Source organism: Mobula birostris, chromosome 5 (genome assembly GCF_030028105.1).
Source record: "Mobula birostris isolate sMobBir1 chromosome 5, sMobBir1.hap1, whole genome shotgun sequence".
NCBI classification, from domain to species: Eukaryota; Metazoa; Chordata; class Chondrichthyes; order Myliobatiformes; family Myliobatidae; genus Mobula; species Mobula birostris.
The window spans coordinates 188,434,366-188,449,873 of NC_092374.1; the positions used below are offsets into that span (position 1 = coordinate 188,434,366).

The 15,508-nt window shown below is 44.0% G+C and overlaps 1 protein-coding gene across 4 annotated transcripts in view; it reads right to left on the reverse strand.

Annotated features, from left to right (window-relative positions):
* Nucleotides 1-15,508, reverse strand: part of LOC140198144 (uncharacterized) — a 45,184-nt gene that overhangs the window by 16,906 nt on the left and 12,770 nt on the right. For 3 of the 4 annotated variants that reach the window (XM_072259111.1, XM_072259112.1, XM_072259110.1), the window contains exon 3: nt 10,649-10,951. The exons of the other annotated variant lie outside the window; for it this stretch is intronic. In XM_072259111.1, coding sequence (XP_072115212.1) covers nt 10,649-10,951 — 303 coding nt within the window. The remainder of the gene's footprint in view (nt 1-10,648; nt 10,952-15,508) is intronic. 4 annotated transcript variants of the gene reach the window in all.

The following is a 15,508-nucleotide window of genomic DNA, read 5'->3' on the forward strand; positions in this document are numbered from 1 at the left end:
CAAGTCTGGTTAACCAAACATAGAACAGCGAGGCAGAGACAACAGACAATAGACAATAGGTGCAGGAGTAGGCCATTCAGCCCTTCGAGCCAGCACCGCCATTCACTGTGATCATGGCTGATCATCCACAATCAGTACCCCGTGCCTGCAGTCTCCCCATATCCCTTGACTTAGACCATAAGACCATAAGACAAAGAAGTAGGCCATTCGGCCCATCGAGTCTGCTCCGCCATTTTATCATGAGCTGATCCATTTTATCCTATTTAGTCCCACTGCCTCGCCTTCTCACCATAAACTTTGATGCCCTGGCTACTCAGATACCTATCAATCTCTGCCTTAAATACACCCAATGACTTGGCCTCCACGGCTGCCCGTGGCAACAAATTCCATAGATTCACCACCCTCTGACTAAAAAAATTTTTTCGCATTTCTGTTCTGAAAGGGCGCCCTTCAATCCTGAAGTCATGCCCTCTTGTACTAGACTCCCCCATCATGGGAAACAACTTTGCCACATCCACTCTGTCCATGCCTTTTAACATTCAAAATGTTTCTATGAGGTCTCCCCTCATTCTTCGAAACTCCAAGGAATACAGTCCAAGAGCGGACAAACGTTCCTCATATGTTAACCCTCTCATTCCCAGAATCATTCTAGTGAATCTTCTCTGTACCCTCTCCAACATCAGCACATCCTTTCTTAAATAAGGAGACCAAAACTGCCCACAGTACTCCAAGTGAGGTCTCACCAGCGCCTTATAGAGCCTCAACATCACATCCCTGCTCCTATGCTCTATTCCTCTAGAAGTGAATGCCAACATTGCATTCGCCTTCTTCACTACCGACTCAACCTGGAGGTTAACTTGAAGGGAATCCTGTACGAGGACTCCCAAGTCCCGTTGCATCTCAGAACTTTGAATTCTTTCCCCATTTAAATAATAGTCTGCCCGTTTATTTTTTCTGCCAAAGTGTATAACCATACACTTTCCAACATTGTACTTCATTTGCCACTTCTCTGCCCATTCTTCCAATCTATCCAAGTCTCTCTGCAGACTCTCCGTTTCCTCAGCACTACCGGCCCCTCCACCTATCTTCGTATCGTCAGCAAACTTAGCCACAAAGCCATCTATTCCATAATCCAAATCGTTGATGTACAATGTAAAAAGAAGCAGCCCCAACACTGATCCCTGTGGAACACCACTGGTAACCGGCAGCCAACCAGAATAGGATCCCTTTATTCCCACTCTCTGTTTCCTGCCAATCAGCCAACGCTCTATCCACGTATGTAACTTTCCTGTAATTCCATGGGCTCTTATCTTGTTAAGCAGCCTCATGTGTAGCACCTTGTCAAAGGCCTTCTGAAAATCCAAATATACAACATCCACTGCATCACCCTTGTCTAGCCTACTGGTAATTTCCTCAAAAAATTGTAATAGGTTTGTCAGGCAGGATTTTCCTTTAAGGAATCCACGCTGAATTCTGCCTATCTTGTCATATGCCTCCAGGTACTCCGTAACCTCATCCTTGACAATCGACGCCAACAACTTCCCAACCACTGACGTCAAGCTAACAGGTCTATAATTTCCTTTTTGCTTCCTTGCCCCCTTCTTAAATAGTGGGGTGACATTTGCAATCTTCCAGTCTTCCGGAACCACGCCAGAATCTATCAACTTTTGAAAGATCATCGCTAATGCCTCCACAATCTCCACAGCTACTTCCTTCAGAACACGAGGGTGCATTCCATCTGGTCCAGGAGATTTATCGACCTTTAGCCTATTCAGCTTCCTGAGTACTTTCTCTGTCGTAATTGTGACTGCGCACACTTCTCTTCCCTGCCACCCTTGAGTGTCCGGTATCCTGCTGTCTTCCTCAGTGAAGGCTGATGCAAAATACTTGTTCAGTTCCTCTGCCATCTCCTCATCTCCCATTACAATTTCTCCAGTATCATTTTCTATCGGTCCTATATCTACTCTCACCTGTCTTTTACTCTTTATATACTTGAAAAAGCTTTTAGTATCCTCTTTGATATTATTTGCTAGTTTCCTTTCATAGTTAATCTTTTCTCTCTTAATGACCTTCTTGGTTTCCTTTTGTAAGGTTTTAAAGACTTCCCAATCCTCTGTCTTCCCACTAATTTTTGCTTCCTTGTATGCCCTTTCCTTAGCTTTAACTTCTCTTGTCAACCACGGTTGCATCCTTTTTCCACTCGAAAATTTCTTCTTTTTTGGAATATACCTGTCTTGCACATTCCTCATTTCTTGCATAAACTCCAGCCACTGCTGCTCTGCTGTCTTTCCCGCCAGTGTCTCTTTACAGTCAACTTTGGCCAGTTCCTCTCTCACGCCACTATAATTTCCTTTACTCCACTGAAACACCGACACATCAGATTTCGGCTTCTCTTTTTCTAATTTCACAGTGAACTCAATCATGTTATGATCACTGCCTCCTAAGGGTTCCTTCACCTCAATCTCTCCAATCACCTCCGGTTCATTACACAATACCCAATCCAGTACAGCCGATCCCCTAGTGGGCTCAACAACAAGCTGTTCTAAAAAGCCATCTCGCAGACATTCTACAAATTCTCTCTCTTGAGATCCAGTGCCGACCTGATTTTTCCAATCTACTCGCATGTTAAAATCCCCCACAATTATCATAACACTGCCCTTCTGACAAGCCTTTTCTATTCCCTGCTGTAATTTGTAGTCCACATCCCTGCAGCTGTTTGGAGGCCTATAAATAACTGCCATCAGGGTCCTTTTACCCCTGCTATTCCTTAGCTCAACCCATAAAGATTCTGCACCTTCTGATCCTATATCACCTCTTTCTAATGATTTAATATCATTTCTTACCAATAAAGCCACTCCTCCCCCTCTGCCTACCTTCCTATCCTTCCGATACACCGTGTATCCTTGGACGTTCAGCTCCCAGAGACATGCATCCTTTAGCCAGGTTTCAGTGATGGCCACAATATCATACCTGCCAATCTGTAGCTGTACAACAAGATCATCCACCTTATTCCTTATGCTGCGTGCATTTAAGTACAGCACCTTAAGACCAGTATTTGATACTTTTTGCTTTGATTTCACTGCAACTTTATTGCACTGCAACTCATCCCAATGGCTACACAGTTGACCCATCACCTGCCTGTCTTTCCTGACATCTTTACTGCTCACTATCTTAGATTTATTTCTGTTTTCCCCTTCCTCCGCTCTATCATTCCGGTTCCCATCCCCCTGCCAAATTAGTTTAAACCCTCCCTAACAGCTCTATTAAACTTTCCCGCCAGGATATTGGTCCCCTTCGGGTTCAGGTGTGACCTGTCCTTTTTGAACAGGTCATACTTCCCCCAGAAGAGATCCCAATTATCCAAGAATCTGAAGCCCTGCCCCCTACACCAGTCTCTCAGCCAGGCATTCATTTGTCTGATCCGACTACTCTTGCCCTCGCTAGCACGTGGCACAGGTAGCAATCCCGAGATTACTACCCTGGAGGTCCTGCTTCTCAGCTTCCTTCCTAACTCCTGAAAATCTCTCTTCAGGACCTCCTCCTTTGTCCTATCTATGTCATTGGTACCAACATGTACCAAGACAACTGGCTGCTCACCCTCCCACTTTAGAATATTCAGGACCCGATCCGAAACATCCCGTACCCTGGCACCTGGGAGGCAACACACCATGCGGGTATCTCTGTCAGGCTCACAGAATCTCCTGTCTGTTCCCCTGACTATGGAATTCCCTCATGACTACCGCACTTCTCTTCTCTCTCCTTCTCTCCTGCACAACAATGCCAGACTTCACTGTCATTAGGAGCTCTACCCATCTCTTTCTTGAAAGCATCCAGAGAACTGGACTCCACTGCCTTCTGAGGCAGAGCATTCCACAGATCCACAACTCTCTGGGTGAAAAAGCTTTTCCTCAACTCCGTTCTAAATGGCCTATCCCTTATTCTCATTATTCACCCAGTTAACGTAAAAGCTGCGAGATGTTGCAATAGCCATTTATCTGCTGCAGAGAAGAGAATGCACCACCCCTGCCCAGTCTCACCGACTTGTGGTTAGAGGACTGAACTGGAACACAGGACATTACAGGCCCTTTGGCCCACAATGTTGGTTTTACTGCCCGTTACACTGCTGGTGTTTAGGGCAGCAATGAAGGTTCTCCATCTCTGGCAGTGTTCACAGCTTCCTTCATCATGTCAATAGCTTCCTCTTGGATTTCACTAGGGTTAGTTATCCAAGTCCCATGTGGAGGCTCAGGAATATAGTGGCATGCAAAAGTTTGGGCACCTCTGGTCAAACTTTCTGTTACTGTGAATAGCTAAGCGAGTAAAAGATGAACTGATTTCCAAAAAGGCATAAAGTTAAAGATGACACATTTCTTTAATATTTTAATCAAGACAACATTTTTATTTCCATCTTTTACAGCTTCAAAATAACAAAAAAGGAAAAAGGCCCAAAGCAAAAGTTTGGGCACCCTGCATGGTCAGTACTTAGTAACACCACTTTTGGCAAGTATGACAGCTTGTAAACACTTTCTGTAGCCAGCTAAGAGTCTTTCAATTCTTGTTTGGGGGAGTTTCACCCATTTTTCCTTGCAAAAGGCTTCTAGTTCTGTGAGGTTCTTGGGCCGTCTTGCATGCACTGCTCTTTTGAGGTCTATCCACAGATTCTCGATGATGTTTAGGTCAGGGGACTGTGAGGGCCATGGCAAAACCTTCAGCTTGTGCCTCCTGAGGAAGTCCATTGTGGATTATGAGGTGTGTCTAGGATCATTATGCTGTTGTAGAAGCCATCCTCTTTTCATCTTCAGCTTTTTCACAGACGGTGTGATGTTTGCTTCCAGAATTTGCTGGTATTTAATTGAATTCATTCTTTCCTCTGCCAGTAAATATTACAGGTACCACTGGCTGCAACACAAGCCCAAAGCATGATCGATCCACCCCCTGTGCTTAACAGTTGGAGAGGTGTTCTTTTCATGAAATTCTGCACCCTTTTTTCTCCAAACATACCTCTGCTCATTGCAGCCAAAAAGTTCTATTTTAACTTCATCAGTCCACAGGACTTGTTTCCAAAATGCATCAGGCTTGTTTATATCTTCCTTTGAACCTTTAAAATAGAACATTAGAAAAAATAGAGAAAAAAGGGTGCAGAACTTCATGAAAAGAACACCTCTCCAACTGTTAAGCACAGGGGTGGATGGATCATGCTTTGGGCTTGTGTTGCAGGCAGTGGCATGGGGAACGTTTCACTGGTAGAGGAAAGAATGAATTCAATTAAATACCAGCACATTCTGGAAGCAAACATCATACCGTCTGTAAAAAAGCTGAAGATGAAAAGAGGATGGCTTCTACAACAGCAAAATGATCCTAAACACACCTCAAAATCCACAATGGACTACCTCAAGAGGCGCAAGCTGAGGTTTGGCCATGGCTCTCACAGTCCCCTGACCTAAACATCATCGAAAATCTGTGGATAGACCTCAAAAGAGCAGTGCATGCAAGACGGCCCAAGAATCTCACAGAACTAGAAACCTTTTGCAAGGAAAAATGGGTGAAACTCCCCCAAACAAGAATTGAAAGACTCTTAGCTGGCTACAAAAAGCATTTATAAGTTGTGATACTTGCCAAAACGGGTGTTACTAAGTACTGACCAGGGTGTCCAAACTTTTGCTTCAGGCCCTTTTTGTTTTTTGTTATTTTGAAACTGTAAAAGATGGAAATAAAAATGTTTTCGTGCTGAAAATATTAAAGAAATGTGTCATCTTTATGCTTTTTGGAAATCAGGTCATCTTTTACTCGCTTAGCTATTCACAGTAACAGAAATTTTGACCGAGGTGCCCAAACTTTTGCATGCCACTGTAGCTGTAAATACCATTCCCCCCCCCCCCCCCACCAGCAAGGTACTGCGTGAGGTCTACAGCACCATCAGTGACTTTCAAACCAAACACCCCAATGGTATCTTCATGATTACAGGTGATTTTAACCATGCAAACCTAAAGGCAGTCCTGCCTAAATTCCACCAACATGTTGAATCTGCTACCAGTTTACATTAACATACCAGCTGCCCATAAAGTAGTCTCTCAACCCCACAATGGACTCTCAGATCACCAATCTGTAATGTTAATTCCAGCATAACAAACCAGTGATCAAACAGGTCAAACCAGTTCCAAGGGTGGTGAAAATCTTGCCTGAGGGGGCAATCTCTACACTGCAGGACTGCCTTGATAATACAAACTGGAGAACGTTCAGCGAGGTTGTTACCTATGGCAACCACGTTAACCTCAAGGAATACAGTGTTGATAGAAAGTTTGTGAACCCTGTGAAATTTTCTCTATTTCTGCATAAATACGACTTAAAATGTGATCAGATCTTTATGCAAGTCCTCAAGCTAGATAAAGAGAACCCAATTAAATACATCACACAAAAATACTTCTGTCAAGGCAAAAAGATCCAATATTACATGTATTTTTTGGAAAAAGTATGTGAACCTCTGGGCTAATGCCTTCTCCAAATATGGAGTCAGGTGTTCCAATCAATGAGATGAGATTGGAGGTGTGGATTGCAGAGGTGCCTGCCCTATAAAAAAGACACACAAAGTCAGGCTACTGAAAGCCTGCTCTTCTCAAGAAAGATCTGTTTATGCGTAGCATGCCTCAATGAAAACAACATTCAGAGGACCTTAGAAGAAGAACTGTAGAGGTGCATGAAGCTGGAAAAGGCTACAAAAGCATTTCTAAAGACCTGAGTGTTCATCAGTCCACAGTAAAATATATTGTCTACAAATGGAGGAAACTCAGTGCTGTTGCTACTTTTCCTAGGAGTGGGCATCCTGCAAAGATCACACCAAGAGCGCAATGTGCAATGCTGAAGAGGGTGAAAAAGAACTCGAGGGTAACAGCAAAAGACCCTCAGAAATCTCTAGAACTTAAAGTCTCTGTTCATGTGGTCCCTTTAAGAAAAACACTGAACAGGATGGTGTTCATGGAAGGACACCACAGAGGAAACCACTCATCTCCAGAAAGAACATTGCTGCATGTCTCAAGTTTGCAAAAGACCACCTGGATGTTCTATAACAATTCTGGGACAATGTTCTCTGGACAGATGAGACAAAAGTTGAACCTTTTGGCAGAAATGCACATTGCCATGTTTGGAAGAAAAAGGGCACTGCACACCAACACCAAAACCTCATCTGAACTGTGGAGCACGGTGGAAGGAGCATCATGGTTTGGGACTACTTTGCTGCCTCAGGGCCTGGACGGTTTGCAATCGTTGAGACAACAACAAATTCAAAATGGTACCAAGATATTTTACAGGAGAATGTCAGGGTAGCAGTACGTCACCTGAAGCTCAGTAGAAGTTGGATAATGCAACAAGACAATAATCCGAAAGACAAGAGTGAGTCAACAACAGAATGGTTTAAAAAGAAGAAAATTTGTGTTATGGAATGGCCGTCAAAGTCCTGACCTTAATCCTATGCAAAATGTTGTGCAAGGACCTGAAGCAAGCAGTTCATGCAAGGAAGCCCACCAACATCCCAGAGTTGAAGCAGTTTTGTACGGAGGAATGATGTCCAACAAGCTGATGTGCAGGACTGATCAACAGTTACTGGGAATGTTTGGTTGAAGTTGTTGCTGTACAAGGGGGTCACATCAGTTGCTGAAAGCAAAGGTTCACATACTTCTTCCAACAAATACATGTCATGATGAAGCATTTTTCTCAATAAATAAATGAATAAACCAGTACAATGTTTTGGCATTATTTATTTAATTGGGTTCTCTTTATCTAGCTTTAGGACAACATGAAAAACTGATTACATTTTCGGTCATATTTATGAAGAAACAGAGAAAATTCTACAGGGTTTCCAAACTTTCTAGCAACACTGTGTACCGATTCTGTGACCAGCCACAGAGAAGTGTACTGAGGATGTTACCATCATGAAACACATCCGGGTGAGGGAAAAATCAGAAGCCATGGCTTACTGCAGAGGTCCGTGCCTAGCGCCAGTATCCTACCAAAATGACAATCGTCGGCTAGCATTAACATCAATGATTATGAAATGCTTTGAGCGGCTGGTCATGCAGCCTTTCTCCTGGCTACATTGGATCCGTTCCAGTTCACTTATCGCTCAAATGAATCCACTGACAATGCAATAGCCACAGCTTTCCACTGTCCTGTCCCAACTGGAAAACGGGGTCTCATATGCCAGACTGCTGTTTATAGAGTTCAGTTCGGAGTTGAGTTCAACACCATCATAACCTACCCCAGAAACTGGTGGGGAAACTGTCCTCGCTTGGTCTCAGCACCTCCTTCTGCAATTGGATACTGGGCATCTTAACAGTAAGGCCACAGTCAGTCCATGTGGACAACAACGTCTCTTGTTCCATTTCGCCGAGCACTGGCGCTCCCTAAGTCTGAGTGCTCAGCCCACGGCTGTTCACGCCGCTGACACATGACTGTGTCTGTCGCATGATTCCGCTCAAACCGTGTCACCGAGTTTGCGGATGACACAACAGTGATCGGCCTTACCAAGAACGTGATGAGATGGAATACAAAGAGGACATGGAGGGGCTGGCGGATAGTGTGAGAAGAACACCCTAAGCCTGAACACGGAGAAGACAAAGGAAATCATTGTGGACCTCAGGGAGGTGCAGATGAACCATCCCCCTCTGCGAAAACCTGGCTCCTGTATAGAGAGAGTTAAGTTCACCAAGTTCCTGGGAGTTCACACCACAAATGGTCGATGAACCGAGTGAGTATTTTGTAGCAGTCTACACTGTGGAAGACAATAGTAGTATGCCGGAAGTTCAAGAGTGTCAAGGGGCAAAAGTGAGTGTAGTTGCTATTACAAGGGAGATGGTGTTTGGGAAACAGAAAAGTCTAAAGCCACCTGGACCTGCCAGACAATACCCCAGGGTTCAAAAAGAGGTAGCTGGTGATTATGGAGGCACTATTAATGACCTTTCAAGAAACAATAGATTCTGGCATGGATTTGGAGGACTAGAAATTACAAATGTCGCTCTACTCTTCAAGAAGGGAGGAAGACAGAAGAAAGGAAATTATAGGCCAGTTCGCCTGACCTGAGTGGCTGGGAAAGTGTTGGATTCGATTGTCGGGGATGTAATTTCGGGGAACTTGGAGGCACTTGACAAAATAGGCTAAAGTCACCATAGCTTCCTTAAGTGAAAAACTGGCATGACAAATCTGTTGGAATTCTTTGAATAATAAGTAGGATAGACGAAGAGAATTGGTGGATGTTGTGTACTTGGATTTTCAGAAGGCCTTTGACAAGATGTCACACGTAAAGCTGCTAAACAAGATAAGCGCCCAGGGTATCACAGGAAAGGTTCTAGCATTGGCTGAGTGGCAGGAGGCTACGTGTGGGAATAAAGGGAGCCTTTTTTTGGATTGGCTGCTGGTGACTAGTGGTATTCCACAGGGGTCTGTGTTGGGACCGATTCTTCTACATTGTATGTCAACAATTCGGATGATGGAATTGATCATTTTTGCAACCAAGTTTGCTGATGATATGAAGATAGATGGAGGGGTAGGTAGTGTTGAGGAAGCAGAGAGGCTGCAGGAGGATTTAGACAGATTAGAAGAATGGGCAAAGAGTGGCAGATTGAATACTGTGTCGGGATGTGTATGGGCACACACTTTGGTAGAAGGAATAAAAGTGTAGACTACTTTCTAAATGGGAAGAAGATTCAAAAATCTGAGGTGCAATGTGATTTGGGAATCCTCATGCAGGATTCCCAAAAGGTTAATATGCAGGTTGAATCAGTTGTGAGGAAGGCAAATGAAATGTTAGCATTCATTTCAAGAGGACTACAATATAAACACAAAGATGTAATGCTGAGGCCTGTATAAGGCAAGGGTGAGGCCTCACAGAGTGGTGTGAGCCGTTTTGAGCACCTTTTCCAAGAAAGAACGTGTTGATACCGGACTGGGATTGGAGTAGGTTCACGAGAATGATTCCAGGAGGGAAAGAGTAGCGATTGAAGGCTCAGGGCCTGTACTCGCTGGAATTGAGAAGGACTGGGGGTGGTGGGGGAATCTCATTGAATACTGAAAGGCCTAGATAGTGCAGATGTGAAGAGGCTGCTTACTTTGGTGGGGGAACCTATGACCAGAAGACACAGCCTCAAGATAGAAGGACATCCATTTAGAACAGAGAGAGGGGGAAGCTCTTTCCCCAGAGGGAGGTGAATCTGTCGAATTTCTTGCCACTGGCAGCTGTGCAGGCCAGGTCACTGGATGCATTTAAGGCGTAGGTTGATAGGTTCTTGATTAGTTGGAGCACGTAGGTTATGGGAGAAGCAGAAGAATGGAGTCGAGAGGGAAATGGGTCAGTCATGGTGAAATGGGAGAGCAGACTCAATGGGCTGAATGGCCTATTTCTGTTCCTATGTCTTATGGAGATCCAGAGTAACACTCACATACACTGGTGCTGGAGGAACTCAGCAGGTCAGGCTGCATTCATGGAGAGGAATGAACAGGCCACGTTTCAACTTGAGACCCTTCATCAGTATCATTCCTCTCCATAGATGCTGTCTGATGTGCAGAATTCCTGCAGCAATTTGTGTCTGTTCATGAGAACTTGTCCAAGCTGAACAGCATCCAATCCTAATATAAATGCTCAGTGACACAAGCTACTCACCAAAGATTCGCAAATCTATTTTTCTCAGCTTTCGACTATTAACGCTGATAGTATAATTTCCCTGGTCACTTGTCTTTAAATTGCTTAATAATAAATCTCCAGTGGACAGATTAAAATTCAAACGATCTTTAAAATATTTGTTTGGTTTCACTTCTGGGTGGTTTGGTCCAACATCCAAAATGGTGAACTCGGTTTCATTGTTGCTAGTGAACTTCCACACAACTTCATGACCATGGAGATTGGCACTGTTTCCAGACTCCAACGAAACATTTGAACCAAGGGCACCCTCAACTTGCTTCATCTCTGCTGGGCATTAAGGAAGGAAAAAAAAAATCAGTTATGTTGCATCCTTGAAAAAGGTGAAATGTGGGCAGAGTTCAAGGCAAGGTGATATACATAACTAAACAGAAGGCAACTAAAAAAAACAGTTTTGCTGGGAGGGGGGGAAAACGATGAAATATGTAGCTAAGCTAGCCTAAAATACCAGTATATTTTCAGATATATAAAAGGAGGCAATAGTAGGATTGGACCATTGGAAAACGATGCTGGAGAGATAGTAATGCGGGACAAGAGAAAGGTGGACGAACCGAGTGAGTATTTTCTATCAGTCTTCACTGGGGAAGACACCAGTATGCCAGAAGTTCAAGAGTATCAAGGGGCAGAAGTGAGTGCAGTTGCTATTACAAGGGAGATGGTGTTTGGGAAACAGAAATGTCTAAAGTCACCTGGTCCTGCCAGAAAATACCCCAGGGTTCAAAAAGAGGTAGCTGAAGAGATTATGGAGGCATTAGTAATGAACTTTCAAGAAATCGATTCTGGCATGGATTTGGAGGAAGGAAAATTGAAAAGTCACTCCACTCTTCAAACAGGGAGGGAGGCAGAAGAAAGGAAATTATAGGCCAGTTACCCTAACCTGAGTGGCTGGGAAAGTGTTGGATTCGATTGTTGGGGATGTAGTTTCAGGGAATTTGAAGGCACACGACAAAATAGGCTAAAGTCAGCATAGCCTTCTTAAGGGAAAATCTGGCATGACAAATATGTTGGAATTCTTTGAATAATAATTAGGATAGATGAAGAGAATTGGTGGATGTTGTGTACTTGAATTTTCAGAAGGCCTTTGACAAGATGTCACACGTAAAGCTGCTAAACAAGTTAAGAGCCCAGGGTATCACAGGAAAGGTTCTAGCATTTGCTGAGTGGTAGGAGGCTACGTGTGGGAATAAAGGGAGCCTTTTTTTGGATTGGATGCTGGTGACTAGTGGTATTCCACAGGGGTCTGTGTTGGGACCGATTCTTCTACATTGTATGTCAACGATTTGGATGATGAAATTGATCATTTTATGACCAAGTTTGTGGATGATATGAAGATGGATGGAGGGGTAGGTAGTGTTGAGGAAGCAGAGAGGCTGCAGGAGGCCTTAGATTAGAAGAATGGGCAAAGAGGTGGCAGATTGAATACTGTGTCGGGAAGTGTTTGGGCACACACTTTGGAAGAAGGTATAAAAGTGCAGGCTAATACTGGGGTTCCGGTGACGTCATTGCTCAGAATGGCAGCTTAAGTCAACAGCGTCTCCGGAAAAACGCATATTTTGGCCAGTTAATCCATCAAATATAAGATCTTTCGAAAATATCTGAATTGATAAGGGAAGGCAAGAATGGGGAGAAGGAATGGAGATAAAAAAAGCACCACTGCGGAGCCTTTGGAAGAGAAAGGTACAGCGTGTGGCTCTCCTACACGTGCATGTGGTGGCGATGCTGACGCTGGGCCTAGTGCAGTCGAAGCGGCAAATTTGAAAAGGATTTTGGAAGAGATAAGGGAAGTTCAAAAAGATATAAAACAACAACTCAATGATATCCAGTCAGAGCTCGCCAATGTCAATGAGAAAATAACGGTGGCAGAGACTCGAATTGAGAAGATGGAAGATCGCATGCAAAATGTGGAACAGATACTAAAAGTAAGACGATAAAAATATTAAATCAACAGGAAAGTAAATTGCTTGACCAGGAGGGAAGATCGCGATGGAAAAATATCAGGATTTATAATGTTCCCGAAGGAGCGGAGGAATTGTTGATGACAGACTTGTAGACTAGCTGCTGCGGGAAGCGCTGGAGATTCCTCAGACTACGGAGATTGAAATTGAAAGGGCGCACCATTCACCTGTCCAGCGGCCTCTCAGAGACAGAGAAGGTAAACCGCGCTCCATAGTACTTAGATTCCTTCGATTCAAGAGCAAGGTGGAGATTCTACGAAGGGCCTGGGGTAAGAAGAGGGTATTTTGGAACGGGAAGTTAACATACTTCGATCATGATTACCCCCCGGCGGTCCTACAGAAACGGAAAGAATATTCCGAAGCAAAACGAATATTAAAGCAAGAAAAGATTAAATTCCAAATCCCATACCCTGCTAAACTGAGGGTATTTTACCAAGAAGGGACGCGACTGTACCAGACGGTGGAGGAGGCAACTACAGACATGAACAACAGAGGACTGTCCATTAGCGTGGTCAAACCAAGGGAAAGTCTGGCTGAGCAGTTATCCCGAACTGCTTGGGAAATAGTAAGAGAACCTGGAAAGCAGGGGACGGAAACAGGACAAGAAAAGGATTTTAGGAGGAGACTGTCAGTTCTCCGAGGGCAGCCCTCACCTCCTCCAGAAGAGCCATAAGGTTTGGCTAATTTTAAAAGTGCTGATAAACTAAACGGAAGCAAAAATAGACGGTGAGATACCCATCTCGAGAAATACGTGTTATAATGTGGATTTTATATTACTCAATTTTTAAAATTTATTTATTCATTCCTTTTTCCCCACCTAAATGAGAATATATACATGGGAGGAATACACAGGGAAATCATTTCTGTGTAATGGACATCGTTTTTTTTTTAAACTTACTTTTATAGGTACTGCAGCAGGGGCCTCAACCCACGGGTAGGAGGGGCTATCCCCCACGGCTAGACTTTTCTTCTAGCCCAACCCAGGGTCATCTAGAGACCCCAGCCTTGGAACCACACCTTCGTTACCCTTTTTTTAAAATTCACTTTTCTTGGTTCTTATTTGTTCAGGGAGTAGATCGATTAAGTTATATTCTGCAAACTTCAATGATATACTAACAGATAAATGAGAGTAAGACCATATATTTTGGTATATACCTCAAGAATGGTTGAAAAGAGATATAAATATTTGATGAATGTACTGCTGGTGGCTGGTAAAAAGACCCTTACCAGGAAATAGTTATCTCAGGAGAGCCCAACTTTAAATGTATGGATGGAAATTACAATGGACATTTACAAAATGGAGAAGATAAGTTCTTGATTAGACCCATGGAAAACCTACAGCACAATACAGGCCCTTCGGCCCACAGAGTTGTGCTGAACATGCCCTTACCTTAGAAATTACTAGCCCTCTATTTTACTAAGCTCCATGTACCTATCTAAAAGTCTCTTAAAAGACCCTATCATATCCACCTCCACCACCATTGCTGGCAGCCCATTCCATGCACTCACCACTCTCTGAGTAAAAAACTTACCCCTGACATCTCCTCTGTACTTACTCCCCAGTACCTTAAACCTATGTCCTCTTGTGGCAACCATTTCAGCCATGGGAAAAAGCCTCTGACTATGCACACGATCAATGCCTCTCATCATCTTATACACCTCTATCAGGTCATCTCTCATCCTCCATCACTCCAAGGAGAAAAAGTTGAGTTCACTCAACCTATTCTCATAAGGAATTCTCCCCAATCCAGGGAACGTCCTTGTAAATCTCTTCTGCATCCTTTCTATGGTTTCCACATCCTTCCTGTAGTGAGGCGACCGAAACTGAGCACAATACTCCAAGTGGGGTCTGACCAGGGTCCTATATAGCTGCAACATTACCTCTCAGCTCCTAAATTCAATTCCACGATTGATGAAGGCCAATACACCGTACGCCTTCTTAACCACAGAGTCAACCTGCACAGCTGCTTTGAGGGTCCTATGGACTCGGACCCCAAGATCCCTCTGATCCTCCAAACCGCCAAGAGTCTTACCATTCTATATTCTGCCATCATATTTGACCTACCAAAATGAACCACTTCACATTTATCTGGGTTGAACTCCATCTGCCACTTCTCAGCCAGTTTTGCATCCTATCAATGTCCCGCTGTAACCTCTGACAGCCCTCCACACTATCTACAACATGTCCAACCTTTGTGTCATCAGCAAACTTACTATCCCATCCCTCCACTTCCTCATCCAGGTCACTTACAAAGAGTAAGGGTCCCAGAACAGATCCCTGAGGCACTCCACTGGTGATCAACCTCCATGCAGAATATGACCCGTCTACAACCACTCTTTGCCTTCTGTTCTGGATCCACAAAGCAATGTCCCCTTGGATCCCATGCCTCCTTACTTTCTCAATAAGCCTGGTTTGGGCTACCTTAACAGATGCCTTGCTGAAATCCATATACACTACATCTACTGCTCTTCCTCCATCAATGTGTTCAGTCACATCCTCAAAAAATTCAATCAGGCTCGCAAGGCATGACCTGCCCTTGACAAAACCATGCTGACTACTCCTAATCATATTATACCTCTCCAAATGTTCATAAATCCTGCCTCTCTGGATCTTCTCCATCAACTTACCAACCACTGAGGTAAGACTCACTGGTCTATAATTTCCTTGGCTATCTCTACTCCTTTTCTTGAATAAAGGAACAACATCCGCAACCCTCCAATCCTCCGTAACCTTTCCCGTCCCCATTGATGATGCAAAGATCATCGCCAGAGGCTCAGCAATCTCCTCCCTCGCACCCCACAGTAGCCTGGGGTACATCTCATCCGGTCCCGGCGACTTATCCAACTTGATACTTTCTAAAAGCTCCAT